The sequence below is a fragment of the Labeo rohita genome, chromosome 13 (assembly GCF_022985175.1).
Source record: "Labeo rohita strain BAU-BD-2019 chromosome 13, IGBB_LRoh.1.0, whole genome shotgun sequence".
Lineage (NCBI taxonomy): Eukaryota > Metazoa > Chordata > Actinopteri > Cypriniformes > Cyprinidae > Labeo > Labeo rohita.
Window position 1 is genome coordinate 20,280,896 of NC_066881.1, and position 23,295 is coordinate 20,304,190.

Genomic DNA, 23,295 nt, shown 5'->3' on the forward strand with positions numbered 1-23,295 from the left:
CGGAGACCGTAAGCCACGCACGTCCTGATTTTGCTGAGTTAGATGTGTTCCTGGGTCAACGTATTTTGTTGACTCTGGAACAACATTTTAATCCAAAAATGTTATCTTGACCACATCCCTACACCTAAACCTAACCTTACCCATGAGTAATCCCTAAAATCAGAGGAAATGATAGATGAATGACACTGATGTACAAGCACCAAACACTGACTGTAAGCCTAAACTTCACAAAAACTGATCTGATTGGGTAATCACAATGTTGATCCAGGAACATGTCGTACTTGGTAAAATCAGGTTCTGCGGAAGGACACACCCATAAAATTTACAGAAAAATAAGGTGGATAATGTTTTAAAAATGTTTCTTGAGCACAAATCAAGACTGGACTAATAGCTGCCTTAATTTAAAATCTATTAAATGTAATATTACTTGTATAATATTACTAAAACAACTCTTTTTTTCCTTAGCAGACAGAATGCAGCACAAGTTTCTCTAACGGTATGTAGAATACAGTAGTCAACATTTAAAGTGGATCAAAACCTTTTATCAAAGTTGTCCTAAAACCAAAACAATACCCGTTCTTTGATGAACATTTTTGATTCACTTCAAATGCTGACTACTGTACACTACCGGTCAAAAGTTTTTGAACAGTAGTTTTTTTTCATGTTTTTAAAAAAGTCTCTTCTGCTCACCAAGCCTGCATTTATTTGATCCAAAGTACAGCAAAAACAGTAACATGCAGAAATATTTTTACTATTAAAATTGTTTTTTTATTTGAATATATTTTAAAATGTAATTAATTCATAATAATTTCAAAGCTGAATTTTTAGCATCATTACTACTGCCACATGATCCTTCAGAAATAATTCTAATATTCTGATTTGCTGCTCAAAAAACATTATGAAACATTAACAAAACATTATTATGATGTTGAAAACAGCTGAGCAAATTTTTTTTTAGTTTTTTTTGATGAATAGAAAGTTCAGAAGAACAGCATTTATCAGAAATACAAATCTTTTGTAACATTAGAAATGTCTTTATCACTTTTGATCAATTTAAAGCATCCTTGCCAAATTATAATTAAACATTATACTGACTCCAAGCTTCTGAATGGTATAATGCATCTTTCTATTCATCAAAGAATCCTGAAAAATGTACTGTTTTAAGTATTAATAATAATCCACCTTTTTCTTTCTGTAAGAGTGAGCATTTGTACACTTTATGGGTGTGGTATCCGGTCTTATCTGCATCCAGCTATTTTTAGCTATACAAAACAGCTCGTTTTGCTGCGTTATATTGCAAATTGGCGTGTCTTACCTTATTTTAATGTAATATCTTAATTATAAGTTGAGAAAAAAGGTTGATAATAATAAAAAATGTTTCTTGAACAGCAAATCAACATATCAGAATGATTTCTGAAGGATCATGTGACACTGAAGACTGGAGTAATGATGCTGAAAATGTAGATTTGATCACAGAAATAAATTAAATTTGAAAATATATTCACATAAAAATTAGTTATTTTAAATAGTAAAACTATTTCACAATATTACTGTTTTTGCTGTACTTTGAATGAAATAAATGCAGGCTTGGTGAGCAGAAGAGACTTCTTTAAACACATTAAAAACTTTTGACTGGTAGTGTATAGTTAGCAGTAGTAGTAGTAGTTTAATGCCTTTAGTTAATTACTTTAGATCATAAAATAAAATGTTTAATTCACTGATTCCGAATACTCAGTCATACCAATACTTAGTAAACACTCTGGCATCACAAAGAGGAAAATAGAAGTGTTTCAGCTCTCCAAATACAATTAGCTATGACGAGTCAATTCAGGGCAACACAAGCCTGTCCAATGTGATTGAGTTTAAAGCTGGTCACTGTATAATAGAATTTAGCTGAATTGAATTTAAAGCAGTGCTGTGAATGCTGCTGCTGCTGCTGAGCTCAATAGGAATGCAGAGGGTGGGGCTTTACAGACCTAGTGAGTTTATAAAGAAACACATCAGAATTCCCCTCTCTGACCACTGAAACCATAAATTACGAATGAGGGCCGTGACATTCAAAAAAAGACTTGGAAAATAAATGTCAGCAATACATGAGAGTCATATTTAATTGTTTTAAACAATGTTAAAATCCCTGTCATAGCACTAAATACAAGAGGAATCCTGAAAACATATTTAACATGAAATGACCAAATCTAAAATGTACAATGCATCAGCATGCACATTACATTTTTTATTACTGTACATTTTTTTTATTAATAACGAATACAGTTTTTAGCTTACACCTTCCATGTGATTTTCTTAAAATAATTACACCAGCATATGATAACTGTAGTGTCAACAGAGACAAAGGCATTGTTACGCAAAGAGTTTATAAAATAAAAGATCTAGAGCATAAAATGTGGATAATGCTTAGTCATCTCTGACCTTGCATTACAATCAGGGTAGGCAGCATGCCTTCATGTGCTGATCATAAAACAGACACATCTGAAGGTTAAGAAAGAGAAAATACTGTTTAAAAGACACCAAAACATGTCAGCTGAAATGCAGCAAACCAAGTAAACATAAAAACAACATAATATTACATTCTATATTAGGAATAAGTAAAGCAGTAGTTGTGAGTTATACTTTACAATTGTAATAGATAATGAAATACAGTTAGATCCAAAGAAGCTCTAAATTTGTTCGGACCATGCAAGGTGGATAATACTTCTTAAAGCGACAGTTGACCCAGAAATGAAATTGTGTCATCATTTACTCACCTGCATGTCGTTTTAGCCTGTATGACTCACTTTGTTTTGTAGAACACTGAAAGTCAATGGGGTTCAAAGTGTGTTTTAGATTACAGTTTTATTGCATGTACAAAAACAGTTAAATATATTCTTAAAACTTCCAAAGAAAGTCATAGAGGTTTAGAATGACATGAGTTTGAGTAAATGTTGACAGAATTTAATTTCGGGTTAAACTCTTTTAAGAACATCTAAGGAAAGGGTCAGACGTGATTTTGCAAGTGGGAAAGTCAGACCAGTCTGGTTTGAGATCCAGCAGAAGTCCTCTGCTTGGTTTCCTGCTGCTCAGCATCTCTAAACAGTCCCTTTGGCTGGCGTGGAGGAGTGAGCGGAGGAACTGTGGGTGATTGAAGGATATCTGCATACCTTTGGCTCGGTTTGGTCTCCCTTTGGAGAACTTTCCTGAGCAGCGGTTTCAGAAGCCCGATGGTGACCTGGCTTCCGTGAGCCTCGAAAGGTCCCGAGTTCTGCGTCGAATCAGGCAGGTTTTTCAATACAATGTTAAGTATGCTCGTCACAGTCATGTCCTCTGGACAAAGAGTCCACAGCAGGTCCAAATACGGGTCCAGGTCTCTATGTTGGGACACTTCGCACAGCAGAGCACTGAAAATATCTTTGTTCAAAAGCGGGCTCTGTCTACAGAACCTCTCAGCTACCTGCGTAACTCGTTCCCACTGGCTTTGCTTGATGAGAATCCGCAATGCTTGCATTATCGCTTTAGGCCGCTCGCTGCACAAAAGCAGCTCTACTTCCAGGTGTTGGTAGGTGTCTTTGCAAGGGAGCACTGTCAAGGCCCGTTTATAGAGCGGCAAGCTCTCAGAGCTCTCCTTCATCCCAAAACCCCAAGAAGACTTGGAGGCTGATTGCTGTTGTGCCAGTTCAAGAAACCTGGGGAGCCAGCTAGGCTGGAATTTGAAGATGGAGTGGCACAAGAGCTCAAAAACAGGCAGAGTAGTGTGTTTCTGCTGACCGTTGCAGTGGGCAAAGTTGGCTGTTGCTTGCACTGGGCTGAGGATGATTTTCCACAACTCAGCAGGAGCTTTAGATGACAACAAACCTTCACCATTGCACCTCAGGTGCAGAACCGCTTGCATGGCGTGCCAGGAGTAAGTGGGAAAGAGATGGAAGATGCCGTTCAGGTATTGAAGATTCTCCTTTTCTAGCTCACCGTTAAGCAGCCGGCAGATCTCCTGCTGCACTAAGCTTTCACAATAGTTCTCCAGATCTTTCTCCGAAGCCTTCACCATTGATGTCTTGATGTCCTCCAGCAAAACAAGACTCTTAAGTTCTGATTCGAGCGAGCTCATGAGCCGTTCTTGACCTGTGGAATGTTTCTCGCCAGTTTTGGTTTTCTGGTTGCTGAGGTAATCCCTGAGGATGGCAGCTAGCGATATGGGCGCTTGAAACATCCCGCCTTTTTTGAGCTTCTCCACCGTTAGTTGTGTGCTACTTAGACTTCTTTGCTGATAGTATTTACACGCCTCTTCAAAGACGGACTCAACCAAGAACGCACTTGAGTCTTCTGAAAGCGTTGGAGAAGTCTTCGGTTTTTGCGTGACCACAAACAACCCGGTTTCTGACAGCATTTGTGGAGAGTGACTGTCTGAAGTGTTTACAAAGAGAAGACCTTCTGTTTTCAGACTTATTCGTTCTAATTCCACACCACAGTTAGTGTCGATTAAGAAGAGGGTCCTGCCTATTGTTAGTGCAAGGATTTGGTTATATATTTTCAGGCTATTTTGGGTCCCGCTAGCGCTTAGGGAATTATCAGGAAGTTTGTAAATGTTGTGAAGACCGCCTTCCCTCTTCATAATGCATACCCAACCAGTGCTGAGAAGGAGAAGGAGGTCTCCAGATCCAGTGGGAGAGAATCCACAGATATCAGGAGGATTTATGGTGGATAGTAAGCCAATGCAGTCTGTAAGAAGTCTTTTGAAGTCAGATTCCTTGCTTGAGCTTTTCATAAGTGTGCAGCTACATGCACTATGCACTTTAAAAGTGTCATGTTCAGGAGACCATGCAAGAAACACTTTCGAAACACCCAGGGAAGAGTTTTCCCTCAAGTCTGGAAGCAGATAAACCAAATCCCCAGAATTTATGGTTGTGTATCGAGGATTGTTGTGCAATGCAATTTTCACATTTCCTAAATTGACGCCTCCTTCATTAACTTCTATAGTCTTTTTGCAAATGCAGAATCTGAAGTTGCTGCACGCGCTGTTAGAGTTCTCAGACGGTGGTCGCTCCTCACACCATATAATGAAATTCTGAGACAGGCACACAGAAATGACTTTAGCACGAGGGCTGTTACACAGATCCACAGTCTGGAGTAAATGCCAGCCTGATTTGCACTCCAGGAATTTCCAGAATTCCACTCTTCCATTCTCAAAAATGACTCCCAGCACAGAGGCTCCATCTTCTGGTTTGCTTTGAGGGATATAAATGACATCCACTAAAGGAACATTTCCAGTTAGCACTAAATCAACGTGTTTCTGGCCTTGCATGAGATGAGGTCGTTGATATTTGTCATGTGTCATAAGACCACTTTTGGGCTGACGCACAATGACATGAATGTGACGTCCATCGGGACTCAGACGCACATCGGACAGGCAGTTTTGAGATGAGATGTTGGAGTACGCCTGTTTGAAAAACTCTTTTAGATCCTTGCCTTTGGTGAAATCGCCGAAATCAGTCACTTGTTCCAATGCGAGTCGCGTCATGTTTGCTGAAACGTCGATCTGGAATAGGAAGCACCGGAAAACACTTTCAGTTTGGACCAGCGATCATCCACAATCTCCCCGAAACATGTCCAGCGCTCATTTCACGCGTAAACTCCATCATACGACGATGTCATTTCTCTACAGTCCATAAATACTACGAAATACAAGTAAATTTCTCCTGTGCTGTCTGTTTCTCTCCCACTCCTCCTGACATCACGAGTTTGTTAATTTCCGGAATCTAATGGCTGTGTTTCAATACTCAGTGAGGAGCGCACTGAGACAGCATTATTGTGCAACAACCCTCGCCATTATGACAGCCAGAAATCCTGTCTAGGTAGTCAGCTTACTAAGTTTTGAAACACACCCCAAGCGTTGTTTTTATTTTTTTTGCTCTGATGAAGGGAGGAGTTTAATTCATCACCCTGCTCCGTAACGTACATCATATCAGACAGGACTTTCTACAACGATCTACTATATATTTCCACATATATATATTTACTGCGTACGTTTCTGCTTTTATCCACTTTTGTGGATTGTGTGTAAAATCATAATGTTTACGTCTGCACCGCCACATTTGTACACATTCATATTATCGGAATTGTCTGAATATGTTTTCAGTTTTTAAAAAAATACAAACTCGCAACTCGCACTTTTCATTCGGTAAAAATGTGAACGCTAAAAACATATCTGGACCGCGCAGTCATGACGTCACTTTGTAGGCCAACAAGGGAGGCTAATTCATCATAGATACCTTTAGAAACTTCCTCTTGGTTTTAAAAGGTTTTCGACGTATTGGTAAATGAAGGTCTGTGTTTAACAGCACTTTCAGGTTTGTTTAAACTAAATATATTACACACAGTGTGTTATTTAAAGGTTTATTGCTAATTTTTTTTTTTGCTTATTAAGAACTACAACTACCACAAAGATGTGAGACTACGTGGGTGACAAAAGTCGTAGGTCGTAAATAGCAATTGTTAATGCTTAAACAATACTGTACACATGGTATAAAAATACATACCAGGGAAGAACTAATTTATAAAATAATACAAAATATAAACATGATAGTACAGCCGCGAGCTTTGTCATAGAATGTGTCGGAAATGACGTGAGGAAAGTAAACCCACTTCCTTCTACTCCCCGCGAAGATTTCGTTGTTGATGCAAATGACAGACATGAACCCTGCAGTTTTTTAAAGTTTGTAAGTTTTCATAATACATTCTAATTCGCGAAGTTTTAAACGTCAGTTTAACGTGTTTATTTTCCGGTGTCTGGTCGCATTTTTAGGTCAGCTACAGTGAATCGCAAATATGATCACTGTTAGGAAATATTTGTGTGTAAATACAATGTGTAACGTTATGTTTTCATGAATTGCTTGCACACCGGATGTAACTGTTTTGTAAAGAAACTTTTTAGAAGAGTCTTACTAAAATCTGTTTGTGTACCGGTAAAATACTGTGTTTACTAACCATGTGATTAGCAGAAAACATAGAAGTCAAACCAACATTTATTCAGACACCTTCAACATTTTTCACATTATTACAGTCTATTCGTTATAGTTTCGAAAATGGTAATAAAATATGACAAGAACTCACTTACATGTAACAAATGCATTTAACAAAACATGTTTAGGTCGAAGTGTCAAATAACATTTTTGTTCCCAAATTTTTTCTGGTAGTCCACTGTATTAAGAATTTTTGGGTATATGTCACAGTTTAATTTATTTTGTTATCCTTACATAAATGAACCATAGTGTCCTGCACCCACTAGTAAAAAAAAAAAAAAAAATAGTTGGATCTGGTGTCTGAATAATTTGTGGTTTGACTGTATGTTGATATACTGTTTCAAGCGATGCTTTAATAAATTATGCTGTATGCTAAACTTTGTTATATTGTATTATATGTTATCATCAAGTACTTGGGTGAAACCTACTTAACTTCCCAGTGTGTAACTTGCCATTGCAGTGTTTGTTACAATATAATCAATATAGACTTTATAGGTTTTTATAGGATTTTATGTTTCTGTATTATTCATTATTCTGACATATGTGTCTCTCTGAATAGAAAATCAAGCAGAAACATTGAAGATGTCTGAATCGAGAAAAAGGTCTAGAGGGAATCAAGAGGAATCTGCTGGAACGTCCAATGGATTGGGTGGGAGGAACAGGTCAGAGAGAGCTATGGATATGGGTGATGAAGATGATATTGGTGCCGGACCCTCAGGTATTAGTGAGGAGGATGATGATCCAACACGCAGGAGAGAGATCAGGAGCAAGTACAGGGATCTGATCAATCAAGTCCAGCGTGAGTATTAATAATGTTAAAGTTGCCTGCAATGATACAGTTTGCTGTTTAAGTTCTAAAGTATTGTAATTATATATTGTTGAGTGTGCTTTTTTGTTCGCAGAAAATCGTGAGGACATGTTGAACCCTGCTAACAATAAACTCACTGATGTTTTAGAAGAGGCCAACAAACTTTTTGCCAATGGTATTATTATCTTTCATTATATATTATAGTACTTACACTTCTAATGCAATTCAGTCAATTAGTAGAATGCATGGTCTAGCAGAGCTCTGCACACATAGTTTTAATTTGGATGTGTTATGTCTTCATGATCAATTTGTTATGACCTGTGTGTAATTTCAGTGAGGCAGGCTCGTGAAGCAGCGCTAGATGCTCAACTTTTGGTGCTAGCCACTGATCTAGGGAAGGAAAAGGCCAGCCAGCTACATGCTGAAGGCTCTGCGTTTGACCCGTCTGCATTTGCAGAACATTTGGTAAGTTACTGTGAGAGGAAAGGCCAGGGCTGCGTTACCATTTCCACCAATGGTGGGATGACCATACGTGCCTTTTTTCTCCAGACACTTCTTGACCAGCATTTCTATATTGCCTAAAATGTCTAGGTTTTGGCTTTGTTTTCCTGTTTTTACACTTAAAGGTAATGATCGGAAAGTAGTTTGACCAATAAATTGACCATTGTACATTATTGACCGGTCGTGGAGCATGAGAAGGTGGGATCTACAGAGAACGGTCAAAATTACGCAAATGTGCATACATATAAGCTGTGTTTGATCAGTCGTTGTATGACATCAAAGTACTGTGAGATTCAAAAGCATAAGGAGCCATTTGCTTTCTATAGCTCTCACGGTGCTTTGATGTCATACACCAGAGGTGTCGAACACAGCCCTGCAGAGTTTAGATTTAACCCTAATTAAATGTACCTGATCCAGCTAATCAGGTCCATCAGGCTTATTTGAAAACCGCATAGTATGCATGTAGGAGCAGGGTTGGAACTAAACTCTATGCAGTGTTAACAAGACCAAAACCTGGATATTTTAGGCAGTATAGATATCCTGGACAGGGAAATGGGGCATGCATGGTCACCCTAGCCAGTGGTCTCTAATGGTCCATGATGTTTTTGAGAAATGCAGCCCACACTGTAAAAAACAATTTGTTGAGTCAAATTAAAATAATTTGTAACCTGGCTGCCTTAAGTCAACTCAAAAAAAAGTTTATTCAACTTGAAATATTAAATCAAGTGACAACTTAGATATTTGAGTTGAATCAACTTAAAATTTTTAAGGTAGCTGGGTTACTTACCCATCTGTTAAGTTTAGCAAACACAAATATCTAAGTTGTTACTTAGTACAACTTAACATTTCAAGTTGACTAAACTTATTTTAGTTGACTGAACTTAAAATTTTAAGGCAGCAGGGTAACAAATTATTTTAAGCTGACTCAAGAAATTGTGTTTTTTATTTTTTACAGTGCAGATCTTGTATTTAGTGTCGGAGGAGAAATGACTTCTCATATTGATCATTCTAGTTGTCCTTCATGGGTCTGAATCGTTTGGAAGATGAAAGTGGTCAGGATGGGAACTTGGAGGGATATTTACCACAAGGTGCATGGCAGAGGCTTGCAAAGAGATCTGAATACTGCTTCAAAACAGCCCCTTCATTCCATTATATGTGAGTATGTCAGAATGGGAAGTAAAATGAAACTGAAGGCGATCAGAAAATTTTGTAAGGCTTGAGGATATATTGAAAATTCACATTAAATTTGAAACTATTTTGCAGGTAATTGCAATTATTTTCCTTATTTTATTTTATTTATTTTTTTTTAGTAAGTTTTTTTTTTAAAGAGTATGTTATTAGGCTAGTTTTGTGATTCTCTTTTGTGATGAGTCTTTTTGGCTCACTTCTGTAGTAATGATCATGAATCAGTTAAAACTGATAAAACGTCTGACTGGTTTCATCACTCTGTCTCCTGTCCACCAATAAGCTGGTGTGTAGCGGGCATTCTGGCGCACTATAGCTGCTGTCGTATCATCCAGGTGGATGCTGCACACTGGCGGTGGATGAGGAGGTGCCTCATCCACCCTGCCTTTTATTAGGTAGGACAGTAGAGAGCACTCAGGAAAGTATTGGGTTGAGAGTGGAGGGCGGGATCGGCAAATGACCTCGAAATGGGAATCGAACTTGGGTCGCCGTGAGCACAGTTGTGCTGTGTGTCGGCGCACTAACCACACAAGGCTATTGGCGCCGACAGTATTACTCTGTTTGATCAAATAAATGCAGCCTTGATGAGCATAAGAGACTTTTCAGAAACTTAAAAAAAAACCTTGGCTTACTCCAAACTTTTAAACTGGCTATTTAAGTAAGTGTAAAGTCAATTCAGAGAATTGTTTCTAAACACATTATAAATGTTGGAAATGTATTGCTGAAAATGCGTTACTAAGACTGTGAACTATCTAGTACTGAATTGTGGACTTAAGGTCATTCACGTTGCGTCAATCACGTTTACGTACTGCCTACGAAACTTTCATCCAATCATAAAAGAAATTGGGTCAGGTTTGATTTTTCTGTGTTTTTTTGCATCCGCAGCATGCGTATTTAAGGCACTGTCTTAACATAGAGTCTAAGTTTATGTAACTGACCCTTGGTTTCATTGCCTGGCGCGCACCTTTCCAACACCACAGTTTGGTGTGTGTAGACATACTACCAGTCTTTGTTCAGGATCAGTTGGTGGTCTTTTTTTAAATATGTGGCTTCAGTGTCATTAACAAGTCACTGACATCCTGAAGTAAACTTTGAATCGCTCTGGATGATCCTGCAGCTCCTTGATAAAAGGGTGGAACTCTCCTTCCTCTCTATGGAATCTCAGGATTAGATGAACACAACATTTCCTCTTTCTATTCTTCTTTTAAGAAGAGAGCGGACAACAGAATTATCCTCACTGCTTGAAGACACATTAACATCAGTGGTTTGCACACTTAGGCGTGAGTTACTGTCATTACCGTTAGTTGCTACAGCCTACAGTTCGCTAGCTAAGCCTTCGTCACATAAATGCATTTTACCTGGTTGCGATAATTTACAAAACAGCTCGTTCTTATTACTTACATTTATTTATGTTTGACAGTTGAGAAAGGTGGCAGTTTTCTTGCGAGTGGGCGTGGTTTCAGTGCCGACAGCGGACACGCCCCCAGCGTTTGAGTACATCGAATGCCTATTTTTTTCAAGATTTTAATAACTTATTTTATTTACTTGGTTTTTTCATTCAAATTTGGCTGGGTGGTTATTGGTTAATAACATTTTTCTGTGGTGTGTCAAACTCAGAACACATTCCATATTGCTTTACACAGACTTTAAGCCATTTTATAGCTTGCAAAAACAAAGCTTATTCTGACAGCCTCATTTAGGACAGTTTACAAAAACATTGTGCAGTTTACTTGTTACTTTTGTTTAAGGTTGGGCTCGTTTTTGGCAGAGCCTCCTCCGCCACGACAGAGAGTTGAAAGACAAAGGAAAGCCCCCAGCAAAGAGGCAAAACGAATTATGCCCACCCAGGTGTGCTCTTTTACTATGCAAATACTGACAGTCTCTTCACATGTTCTTGATAATCTGTCTGAATTTAAGAAATTGAGAAAATATCTGTCACCACAGCTAAAGAAAATGGAAGAATCACACCAGGAGGCGACAGAGAAAGAGGTTGAAAGAATCTTAGCATGGCTTCGAGGTTACTTTGCTGATGATTGTAAGCATGTTACGTTACAAATAAAATAAAAAAAATTATTTTTTTTTAAAAATCAGATTTCGAAATTTATTAAAACCGTCATTTTCTGGAACAGCTGAGGATCATATTTCATATTACGAGTTCGTCGTTGACCCCAGCTCCTTCTCTCGGACTGTGGAGAACATCTTCCACACATCTTTTCTCATTAGGGTAAGTCAAGAGGCAACAAAAGCTTTGGAGATTAAACAAATCCCACAATAATCATTGAAATTTAACCCTTAGGATGGTCTGGTGAGGATGTACATGGATGATAATGGGCTTCCTTGTATAGGTAAGATCAAATTCACAGGTGACCATTTTGGTTGTGATTGTTTGAATGTGATTAGAGCTGATCTGTATTATGGGTGTTTTATAGCTCCAGTAGAGGAAGGTGAGGTGGAGCCTGGTGGGGCTGCCATCCGACATCAGTGTGTCATCTCCATCAGCCAGGAAAGCTGGAGGGTAAAGACTTTATGACTGCATTCGGTGTCTATTTATGATTATTTGGGTTTGGGGTTGGAAAGAAGTGGTTTTCTTCTCAGGATTATCAGAGGCTTGTATCTTTAACAACTATTTGAGACCATAACTTTGCTATGTTTAAATATGTATTAAGCATGGAACAGGCTGTTCTTTACATTAAATAATTTGTATTTATAATCTGTGTCTTGCAGGAAATCATTGATGCCTTTGATATTAAAGAAGCTTTGATCCCTGCTCCAGAAGTTTCGTCACAGTAAAGCTAAGTTAGCGACAGCTGCTGAAATGTTTGTAAAATAAAAACTGTTGTCTTCTTTTTATATTTTTTAATATTTGGAATCTCAATTTTAAGAGTTCTGTCTTTGAATACTGTATAAAGTGTAATAATTCTGTCTATTACAATAAATGTAAAGTCAACTTGCATTTGGTGCAAACATGGACGATTCATAACTCTTCACTCTTTGTAGATGTACATCTCTGCTCTCTTTCTCTGAATTAGAAATATTCAGAGCAGCAGGTCAATTGTGTGTATATAGACTGGTGTCTGGATGCTTGAAAATGTTTCTCACAGTTCACTGTATCACTATTTCATAAAACAGGTTTGCTTTGTAAACTATTATTTAACGATATCATCCTTTTTGCAAGTCAAATCTTCATTTGCACTTATACTACATAGTGTCCGCTTATGTATTTACAGGTAATTTCCTCGTATATCGTTTTGCTAAGCTGCTCCGTTAAACCTATCTGTGTTTTGTATAGATATCTATATGTATAGATAAGAAACTTAATGCAGATAAACTAAACATACGCATAGTGTAGTTTTTGAATTTTTTGAATGTATTAAGATGAACCTCATATTTGCCATATGGTGACTGCCCTGTTAGTAATCACGTTCAGATTAGTTAAACACTACCATCTAGTGGTGAAATAACCTTTTTTTGGAGCAAAATGCACTGGATAAAGCTGAATTTGTGTGAATGAGTTTTAAAACTGCTCTTTAAAGAATTCTTAAACTGCTGCTTCTAGTCAAGGATATTTGCACAGTCATAGCAATAGTTGTATTTTGCGCTTTGTTGTCTGTTACATGTTTATATGAAGTCTGTGTAAAATGCTTATGCAGGGAGGCAATAGAGAGCTGTCAATGTGTGCAGTTTTGTGGCCCTCCATATGCACACAGATTGGTCCAAGCTTGGATTAACTGCCCTGTAGTTTGATCCCACTGACATCTGAAGCCTTTTGGAGGGATCTGCCTGCTGTCTGAGTAACACTCATGTTCACAAGACGCTTCTCTAAGCTGCAGGGACTTTTTGGACGGTGTAGTGGTGTAAATCAGCATTCAGGTCAGTGAATGAAGTTGAGATTTTAGTGTAGTATTGCACAGAGGTTGTTTTTGTTGATTTCTTACAGCAGTTTTTTTTTTTTTTGTTTAATTATATATTTTCATTTATGATTTTTTGCTCATTTAAAAATGGTCTTTAGGCTTATCTGCTTGTTTAGGTGTGGTTTTATGCTTTATATGCTTTTATTTTTATGCTTCATATGTTTTATTAAATGTTCAAACATGTTTTAGGGTCACTGTGCTGGCTCACTGCTTAAAGTTTAATATCTTTGTATTTCAAATTGTCTGAAATCCTGTTTTACTCAAATGGCAAAATATAAAAGCAAAATTATTTATATAGCTTTTATTTTACATTTATCAAATTTGTTGTACTTTTTTTTTTTTTTTTGTCTTACAACTTCGCCATGTTTAAATCATATTTATTTAACATGGAAACAAATTCATGTATAATGCGTAAATGTTTATTTGAGGCAATTGTTTTTTTTTGGTTTGTTTTTTAACAATTTTGCTGTCTATTTCAGAAAAGCTTTTTCCATAGGGATGCACAGCTTATGCAATTCTGGCCAGTACTGATAATTATTTTCATGTTATGACTCATATTAAAATTCAAAATTCCTAACCCTTAAATAACAATTATGGGCTAAAATCAATAGTTTGCCAATGTCAGTTCAGTGTTGTGATGCTTCATGTCAGCATCACGGCATTGTCCTTTACTGTATGAAATATGCATAACTATTCGTTTTTAGATAAATATTTGATGAGAAAGTTGAATGTTTTTGTGATAAAGACCTAATAGGTCGGTATTATATAAAATGACTCTTAAAAAGGAACAGTTCACCCAAAAATGAAAATTTCATGATCATTTGATATAATGCATAGTTTTTCCAAAACTGTTCTGATGAAGAAACAAACTCAACTACAACTTTGATGGAATGAGGGTGAGTAAATTCTCAACAAATGATCATTTTTGGGTGAACTATTCCATTAAGAAACTTAAAAACAGTTAAATTATTGTAGTTATCTAATGCTGTCACTTTAAATTAGCACTAGATGATGGCAACATTTCATTTAAAATAAAACAAGTGCAAAAATGAATTAATTAAATTTAATAACTAATATAGACCAATATGTCCATATCTCACATTGATTTTAGTATGTTTGTTTGTGATGCAAAACGAAAACTATTACATCACGAGAAGTTAACGTGAAACTGAAGTCGTGACTGACTATATATATATATATATATATTTTTTTTTAAATAATGTCTAAGTTAATACTCGTTCAAAACGATTACTTTAGCAATGTTGGCTTCCTGTTTTGAAAAATAAAAGAATACATTTTTGTTCAATAAATGTATTCTTATTAAAATGTTGATATTTTAATTACAGAAACAAAATCATTTTAAAAAGTACAGATTCTGAAAGCATTGAAGGAGATCCCATAATAATTTAATATAGCTGTATAGTAACAACAAATTTAAACAGTAGTTTTTAAATAACAAAAGAATTTATAAAGGTATGGTATTTGGGGTAAAAAGCACCCCTGCTGTTAGGGCTAAAAGGCACAATGTTAACATGATAATTAATAGAAGGCTGACTTTTCCATTTGTTGACATGACATGGTTAGATCCAGATTTTAAATATCATATATTATGTTATGTCCATCTTAGAAATAATCACCATGTTTAGAATGAAATCATCCTATTTAAAAACATGCTATTAATTATATCATATAATAAAATATAATTTGTTGTTACTACTGTAAGTCTATAATAAATTATTATGGGATCTCATTTGATGCTTTCAGAATCTTTACATTTTTAAATGATTTTGTTTCTGTATTTTAAAATATGTTTTATATAAACATATTTTAATGACAGTACATTTATTGAACAAATTTTTTTTAATCAAAATAAGCAGAAAATAGTACAGACTTTGCTAAGGTGATTTTGAACAAGTATTAACTTAAACATTATATAAAAAAAACATTATTTTAGTTAAAGTATTTGTATCAATACTGTGCCTTTTACCCCTTTGCCACCTTATACATTTATGAGATGTTTTTAACAAAATAAAACACTTGTCTGATTTGTCACACAAAATATGTTGCTCCTTAAATGTTCAGTACAAATGTATGTATTTTTCTGCAATCATATTCTTCCTGCACAGTGAAAAGCACATTTTTTTCAGTCAAATGTTTACATGTACCTTGCAGACTCTGCAAAATGTTAATTATTTTACCAAAATAGGATTTTTCTGAAGAACAGCGGGCAGTTCAGGACACACAAGGGACTCATGAACAACTATCACTAAACAAAAAAAACAAACAGCTGTGGATCATTCAGGTAACAACACTGTATTAACAATCAAGTGTATGTAAACTTTTGAATGGGGTCATTTTTATAAATTCAACTATTATTTTCTCTTGTGGACTATATGTAAACGTCTTTTTATGTGAAATATCTTATTCAGTTCAGTACTAAACAAAAAATAACATGCATGTTGTATGATCCCTCTTATTTTGGTAAAATAATTCTATACATTTTACAGATTCTGCAAGCTGTATGTTAACTTTTGACTTCAACTGTAGATAGATATATAGTAACAGGCATTCAGAAAATAACAAGGGGCAATTCTGTTTTCATGCTGACCTTAATGCCAGTTAAAGAATGAATATTTTGAATTCAGTCCATCAATCTTCACAAGGCTTAGTCTATCTCATCCTGACAGTCCTTTATTTTGCAAATTCTTTTTATGTTCCGCCACTGTCCCATTTCACTTGAGTGGCTTCATCAATTTTCCTCCAGCGTTTTTTCTTTTGACGCTCAGTACCGTGTCGTCATGCCTGCAGCTGTTGCTCTTTTAAACTTGCAGATGCTCTGTTCTTTCATTTTTCTCGTTCTCATTCTGGATTTTCTGTCCTCCCCCTCCTCTCCCTGCTTCTGTGACGGTCGCTGTCGATAACAGAGGGGCTTCTTACCCTCTTGCAGAGCAGCATCTCTTAGCATCACTGCAAAACCCAACGAAGGAAGAGAGGGGAAAAAACATCAAGACAGTTTTTTTTTAAATCCTCAGCTATGTTGTTATATAACAAGGCAATGAGCATGTATGTCATAGTTATACCCTGGGCATTGCAGTAGATGAGGCTTATTCACTCCCTCACACACACACATGAGGGTATCCTCGCACGCTTGCACTCACTTGCTCACACCCTGCTTGCATTGCTCAGTGATGCCATTTCTTTGTAGTGGGGATGCAATCCTGGAGAGACTATTTTTGCAAGCCTTGTAGTGCTTCTGTCACCTCTCCTCAGGAGGACATGGAATACAGGATGGGAAGCTGCATCGGAGTCGCACGCAGCCAGGTAACACCGCATCTCAGACGCTGCAGACAGAACGGCAAAATGAGAATGAGTGGGAAGACATCGCCGGCTGTTCGCTGGTTGTCATTGCAGGCAGAAGAAGGGGATGAGGGGGGAGTATTTGTGTTGGACTGGGCTGACGTCAGGGGGATATGCAAGAAAAAGCATGTATTTTTGGCTGTCTTTTCGCGTGCTGGCCTGTAGTGGTCGGAGCTTGGGAGATGAAGAGCGTGAAAGGAGACGGGAATGGAAGGGGAAAAAAGAGGGGGAGGTGCAAAAAGATGCCTGACAATATCTGTACAGTGAGAGGGGAAAGGATGCAGGGAAAGAAATGACATATGTGGATAAATGAAATGCAGTACGAGTCTAGACCGTACTGAAAATTGACACAAGGGGAAAAAAATGACTTCCCTTGACATCAGTTTGTTATGAAGTGAATGCATAATTATCCATAACTGAATTAGCCTTGTTTGTTTATAGACAATAAGTGCTGTCTTGATGATTTATTAATATCTATCTCCATGCAGTTGAATTGATTTTGTAATGAAGTCATTATGCTTGTTTTAATAGGCGTTCAAGATGAGAATATTTGGTTAGTCATTTCATTGCCTAGTTATACAATGATGTTAATGTTTTAATATTGTATAATGGTATCAGGGAGGAGAAGGGGTGTGTTGCATGACTGCCAGCTATTACAAAGTATTAATTTTTAAGTGACTTACAAATACTTGTTTTGCTTGATGCATTTAAAAGGTCAGGTTTCTGTATTATTATGTAGTAAAAGGTGAGAAATACTTGGGTGTGTGTTTGTGTAAGAGTGTAAACAGGTGAGGTGAACAGGTAGCAGACAATGGATAATACATGAATAATACATATATGTATTATGCACTGTAAGGTTTTCCAATAGGAAACAGTTGTGTGGTTGAGCTGAAGTTGGAATTGGAAGGGAAGATCCCAATCTAGGCAGTTTATAGCTAGAACGGTTGCAGTAGCCATTGAATAAAAGGTTTTGCGGGATGCCTGACATAAATGAAAACACTGGTTTGGTAAGTTATATTTTTGTGCCCTATTAACCTTTTTCGGTTATGCTGTAAAATTGTGCTTCATTAAATAGTATCAAAGTTAGAAATACTATTTAATAAAACAGGGTCATCCTGACTGCTTTTGGTTTTTACACTAATGCGAGTTTCAAATTTTTTTATGCACTTTTGTATTATACTAATAGAAGTGAGCCTTTCATAACTTAATGTATTTGTTTGTTTATTTAAAGGATTAGTTCACTTTTTCCAAACTAAATATTTGCTTACTCCCACGTGATTCAAGATGTTCATGTCATTCTTCAGTCGAAAAGAAATTAAGGTTTTTGAGAAAAATATTCCAGGGTTTTTCTCGATATAGTGGACTTCAATGGGGATCAACAGGTTAAAGGTTCAAATTGCAGTTTCAATGCAGCTTCAAATGGCTCTGCACGATCCCAAGTAAGGAATAAGGGTCTTATCTAGAGAAATGTTGGTCATTTTCTAAAAAAAGAAAATTGATATCATTTTTAACTACAAATGCTCATCTTGCACTAGTTTCGTGATGCACATTTACGCCTTCACGCATTGCATAATCACGTTCAATTAAAAATGTGAGGTAGGGTGAAAAACTCCATCTCACTTTCTCCTCCAGCTTCAAAATCGTTCGGCATTGCTGTCTACCTTTTTTTGTAAAGGACATTTGACTTTCTTTGCACGTTCGCTTTGTAAACACTGGGTTGGTACTTCTGCCTACGTCATGTGTGACCTTTCCAATGTGACTACATAATGCATTAAGGTCGGGCTAGTGCAAGACGGTTAAAAATTATAAAAATTATATGATTTATTATTTTTTTTTAAATGACACTAAATAAGAACCTTATTCCTTGTCTGGGATTGTGTAAAGCCCTTGGAAACTGCATTAAAGCTGCAATTTGGACCTCCAACTCGTTGATCCCCATTGAAGTCCATTATATGGAGGAAAATCCTGGGATGTTTTCCTCAAAAAGCTTAAAGACATGAACATCTTGGATGACATGGGAGTGAATTATCAGGATATTTTTATTCCTGAAGTGAACTAATCATTTAAAGTTCCCCTCAGTATTATTTTACGTTGTGCTGTAAAGTAATTCTGTTAGGACTTAATTGATAGCCTTTTTTATTATTAGAAATTGCTTTATTGTGTCACCTTAAATATGTAAATATAACAATGCCTTTTAAATTGTCAAATATCATATTATAGCTTAACCTTTTTAATGCCCTTAACCAAACTATTAGCTTTGTGTACTGCTAGCTGACTTTCTTGAGAAAATAACATGGTATGCTACCAGTCAAAAGTTTTTGAACAGTAAGATTTTTTTATATTTTTTAAAGAAGTATCTTCTGCTCATCTGGTTTCATTTGTTTCAATGTGCAGTGAAAACAGTACAATTTTGAAATATTTTTACTATTTAAAATAACTGCTTTCTATTTGAATCTATTTTAAAACATAAATTATTCCTGTGAGTTTTACTCCAATCACATGATCCTTCAGAAATCATTTTAATATTCTGATTTGCTGCTCAAAAAACATTTATTATATTAAAAACAGCTGAGTATGTTTTTTTCAGGTTTCTTTAATAAATAGAAAGTTATATATCATCACTTCTTAGCATCCTTGCTAAATAAAAGTATTAATTTCTATAATGTCTTTCAAAAACTCCAAGCTTTTGAATGGTATAGTGTATAATGTTACAAAAGCAAATGCTGATCTTTGGATCTTTATATCCATCAAAAAATCCTTAAAAAATGTGTATTAGAATGATTGCTGAAGGATCATGTGACGCTGAAGACTGGAGTAATGATGCTGAAAAAATTGCTTTGATCACAGGAGTAAATTACATTTTAAAATATATTTAAATAGAAAGCAGTTACTTTAAATAGCTAAAATATTTCACAATGTTACTGCTTTTGCTGTGTTTTGGATACAGGCAGGCTTGACTTCTTTAAAAAGCATTAAAAATCTTACTGTTCAAAAACTTTTGACTGGTAGTATATCTTATTCTAAAAACTACATTATAAAATAACTACACTATAAAAACATTTATATGAATACCTACTAGTGACAAAGAGTACAGTAACTTTGCAACCTACAGTAAAACTGCTGTCACTGTCAACAGAGATATTGACACCAAGAGGAGTGAAAAACAAGGTTTCAATGATCAATTCAATACCTTTGTAGAAATGCTATATTCATTTATGATTAATTATGATTAATGTATTCTGGGAGCAAATAATAAGGTTACTGAGAAAACAAGGAGACTGTCTCTATGTAAAAAATTAAATGTCTTTTATTAGGTCATTGATATGACGAGTCCAGTATTTTTATGCAAAACTATTTTCAAAGAGAAAAAAACGAATGAGTGCACCTTTAAGAAAGAGATAGAGGATACAGCTCAGAGAAAAGTGCTGTGTAATTGTTTTGGGGCTCTGTTGACAGGCTAAGGGGGTTATGGGAAGGGTAAAATCCTTTCAGCTTAGTTTATGGTATTGTGTTTGTTTACAAGTGTTACTAAGCGCCATGCACCGTCCAGCTGACTCTGTCATCTCTACCTTGTCAGAATCAGTGCAGCCCCCCACGGTTTCCCTGTCAGCCCACTGCTTACCCCCTCTCGCCTGTATTTGCCCCCTTGCCTGCTCAAACTCTGTGCAGATATAGCAACCCAATATGCCAGTCGTCTCAAGAGGGGACAAGCTTGTTTGCTGTGGTGTAGCTGCAATGAACAAAACCTAAAGCTCTACATTAACTGTGGCAGTGTGAGCTTGGATTAATGCACTGCTTTTGCCTCTCTGAGCTGGGTGAGTGAGTTTGGCTTCACTTTGCTGTTATGGAGTTCAAATGAGGTGATTTATCGTGGTTTACAATACTAATGTCGTATTAGTAAACCTTTTGTGTTACTTACTAAAGGTTTAGTAAGTGATACTAAAACATTTAGTATCAACCTTTAGTTCATGCCATATGAAAAACTTTTTTTTTCCTCTCTCAGTGATAAACCGGTAGTCCAAGAATAGAGAAAACACGTTCCTGTTCCACTTGAGGAGTGTTTCTATGTCAGCATGCATTTATGTAGTCCTGTAGTGTTTGCAAGTGACTTAGCCATGCTTAGTTTAATTGTTAGTGGGAGATATGGGTCTCCAGATGGGTAGTATTTAGATCTATAAATCCAGATTTGTTTTGTTTTATATTGTGTTGGACGACAAACAAAACACAAACATATGAAAGGCTGAAATTACACTCCATTCACTCAAATAGCTCTGTGTTTAAAGCAGTGCAGTCATTTATCTATTTTTCTTTTGTTTATCTTATTGATTAGGTGTTTCTTGAAAGCCTGGCTCCATGAGAAATTGGGATAATCTAAACTTGACTCTTTAGACATTATTTGTATAGAACTCATTGTATTCACAGTTTGTTTTGAAGGGAAACTGGTGCACATGACTCATGGCTGGATGGGAAGACTTAAATAACAAGTGACGGACAGGAACAGCATCTATTTATAACAAGTTTCGTGTTCAGGTTTGTACTTCCTGCCAAAATATAGAGCAGGCACTGAACACCCAGCAGAGTCACATGGAGACGCAAACACTTAAGCAATCCGGTATAGCCATGGCAAGATGACCTGTATCATTGTTTGACACAATGGTTTTGTGTTTTGGAAACAGAAATGTGTTGATACTTTACTAATAGGTTAGGGTGGATAATTTTATTAGTTGTTTATTATTCATAAGACAATACACATTACTGTTTTAAATAATAGCCATTGCTATATAGATGATACTTTTATCTAGTGCTCTTATGAATGTTTGTAGCATGACTTTGACAATGATAAGATCATAATGTTTTTTTTGTTTTTGTTTTTTTGGCGTTTGCCTTGCCTCCTGTCAGCAATAACCTGTCCGTGAGCTTTATTGATTACTGTCTGTTTAAGTGCCTACTTTATTAAATTTAAAAAATGTCAAATAAAGTGGAAAGGACAAATCTAAAGGCACTTTAGTGTTGCCAAGTCTGTGGTTTTCCTGCATAATTGGGATACTTTATCACTGTTGCCGCAGGTTATTTTTCATGTCCACGGGTTGAAGCAACCCCAATAATGTGATTTTTACTATGGAAAAAATGGGAAAAAGTAGTTTACCACTACTTTATTAACTTTCCAAAGTGTCAAATTAAATGGAAAAGACAAGTCCAAAGGTGCTTCAGTGTTGCCAGTTGGACTACTTTAATATTGTTGTTGCGTTTTGAAAATTAACCATTAACATGATATTGAGCCCCTGGAATGCAAATTTTACCAGGGAAACCCCAACAAAAAAATGTGTATTTTAATTTAGAATGCGATTGGGCTAGTTTTGAGTACCAATTGTGCAAATTTTGTTGTGAAAACTTGGCAACCCTGCTTATAATATCTTAATCTGTCAGCACGGATTCTGCGCCCACACCCTCACTCACAATTCTCTCAAACCTCATTCACTCCACCAGCAATCATTGATAACATTTCTGACAGATAATATCATAATGTTTTTGGCGTCTGCCTTATCGAATGTGGTATCCTGTCTGCAATAACTTGTCCGTAGGCTTAACTGATTACTGTCAGTTTAGGTAAATAAATAAATTTGTTAAAATCTTTTGTAAATAAGTTAAATATATCATATCGCTAACCCTAAACTGCAACTTTATTAACTTTCTAAAGTGTCTAATTAAGTGGAAAAGACAAGTCCAGAGGTGCTTCAGTGTTGCCAAGTCCGTGGTTTTCCCATGGAATTGGGCTACTTAACAGCTGGCCCTGGAATGCGAATTTTACCAGGTCAACCCCGCCAAATAACATGTATTTTAAAAAACGTGGATTTTTAACAGGGGGACCACCCTTGAAATGCAACTGGTGTAGGTTTGGGCCAGTTTTGATTAGTAATTGGCTAGTTTTTGTAGTAAAAACCTGGCAAACCTGCTTATAATAGCTTGATCTGACGACATGGAGCTAGCTATGGCCATGCTGTCACAGTTGCAATATTCTTGTAATTGCCACTTTGTCTTGTAATTGCCACTTATCTCTTGACAGTGTAACTTTATCTTTTACATTGTGTTTTTTTTTAATTGAAGAGAAGCTGCATGAATGTTCTTTTAAACCCCCCCTTTAAACCCCATAATTTCCATTATGCTCAATTTAGCTTATACTCAAAATTATCTAATATTTCATATTACATTTTTTAAGGCTAATATCCAGTAATTCCATCAGCTTCCTTCCAAACACATCCCACTCTATGAATGTATGCGTAATACACCATGTATAATTTGATGTCACTAAAAATAAGGCTGTGAGTGATAAAATTACAGTCCATTTACTGTTTTAGGTCATAGGCTATGTCTAATTTTTCACAACCCACGTTTTCCAGAGTATTGGCTCACAGCAGGGGGAGACAGAGGGCAGCTGCTGTTGACTAGTTGATTTTGGCAGTAATCTCCAAAACCTTAGTCACACGCATTTACTAGCACAATCTGTCAAATGATGAGCTTACTGCAC

The 23,295-nt window shown here is 36.3% G+C and overlaps 3 protein-coding genes across 14 annotated transcripts in view; 2 read left to right on the plus strand and 1 right to left on the minus strand.

The window, feature by feature from the left end:
* Positions 1 to 2,090: 2,090 nt before the first annotated feature.
* LOC127175496 (BLOC-2 complex member HPS6) lies at positions 2,091 to 5,758 on the minus strand. Its single transcript, XM_051126603.1, has one exon. The coding sequence runs from the start codon at positions 5,504 to 5,506 to the stop codon at positions 3,020 to 3,022; it is 2,487 nt and encodes an 828-aa protein (XP_050982560.1). The 5' UTR covers positions 5,507 to 5,758; the 3' UTR covers positions 2,091 to 3,019.
* Positions 5,759 to 6,550: 792 nt separating this feature from the next.
* nsmce4a (NSE4 homolog A, SMC5-SMC6 complex component) lies at positions 6,551 to 13,709 on the plus strand. Its single transcript, XM_051126896.1, has 11 exons — positions 6,551 to 6,704; positions 7,567 to 7,806; positions 7,910 to 7,990; positions 8,150 to 8,280; positions 9,329 to 9,471; positions 11,250 to 11,349; positions 11,446 to 11,536; positions 11,631 to 11,725; positions 11,798 to 11,846; positions 11,931 to 12,016; positions 12,226 to 13,709. Exons 2-11 carry the CDS (start codon positions 7,590 to 7,592, stop codon positions 12,289 to 12,291), a joined length of 1,059 nt encoding a protein of 352 aa, XP_050982853.1. The 5' UTR covers positions 6,551 to 6,704; positions 7,567 to 7,589; the 3' UTR covers positions 12,292 to 13,709.
* The window catches only part of tacc2 (transforming, acidic coiled-coil containing protein 2), an 89,878-nt gene continuing 79,901 nt past the window's right edge, over positions 13,319 to 23,295 (plus strand). For 6 of the 12 annotated variants that reach the window (XM_051126882.1, XM_051126885.1, XM_051126889.1 and 3 more), the window contains exon 1: positions 16,331 to 16,733. In XM_051126882.1, coding sequence (XP_050982839.1) covers positions 16,623 to 16,733 — 111 coding nt within the window. In that variant the 5' untranslated portion in view covers positions 16,331 to 16,622. Of the gene's footprint in view, positions 13,372 to 16,307; positions 16,734 to 20,404; positions 20,585 to 23,295 lie in introns of those variants that run through there. The other 6 variants (XM_051126894.1, XM_051126895.1, XM_051126891.1 and 3 more) reach the window with 4 other exon arrangements.

Coding starts and splice junctions, on each gene's coding strand:
- LOC127175496 (XM_051126603.1), bottom strand. CDS start 5,506: ATGACGCGACTCGCATTGGAACAAGTGACTGATTTCGGCGATTTCACC.
- nsmce4a (XM_051126896.1), top strand. CDS start 7,590: ATGTCTGAATCGAGAAAAAGGTCTAGAGGGAATCAAGAGGAATCTGCT. Junction 7,807..7,909: donor TCTGATCAATCAAGTCCAGC/GTGAGTATTAAT, acceptor TTTTGTTCGCAG/AAAATCGTGAGGACATGTTG. Junction 8,281..9,328: donor CTGCATTTGCAGAACATTTG/GTAAGTTACTGT, acceptor TGATCATTCTAG/TTGTCCTTCATGGGTCTGAA.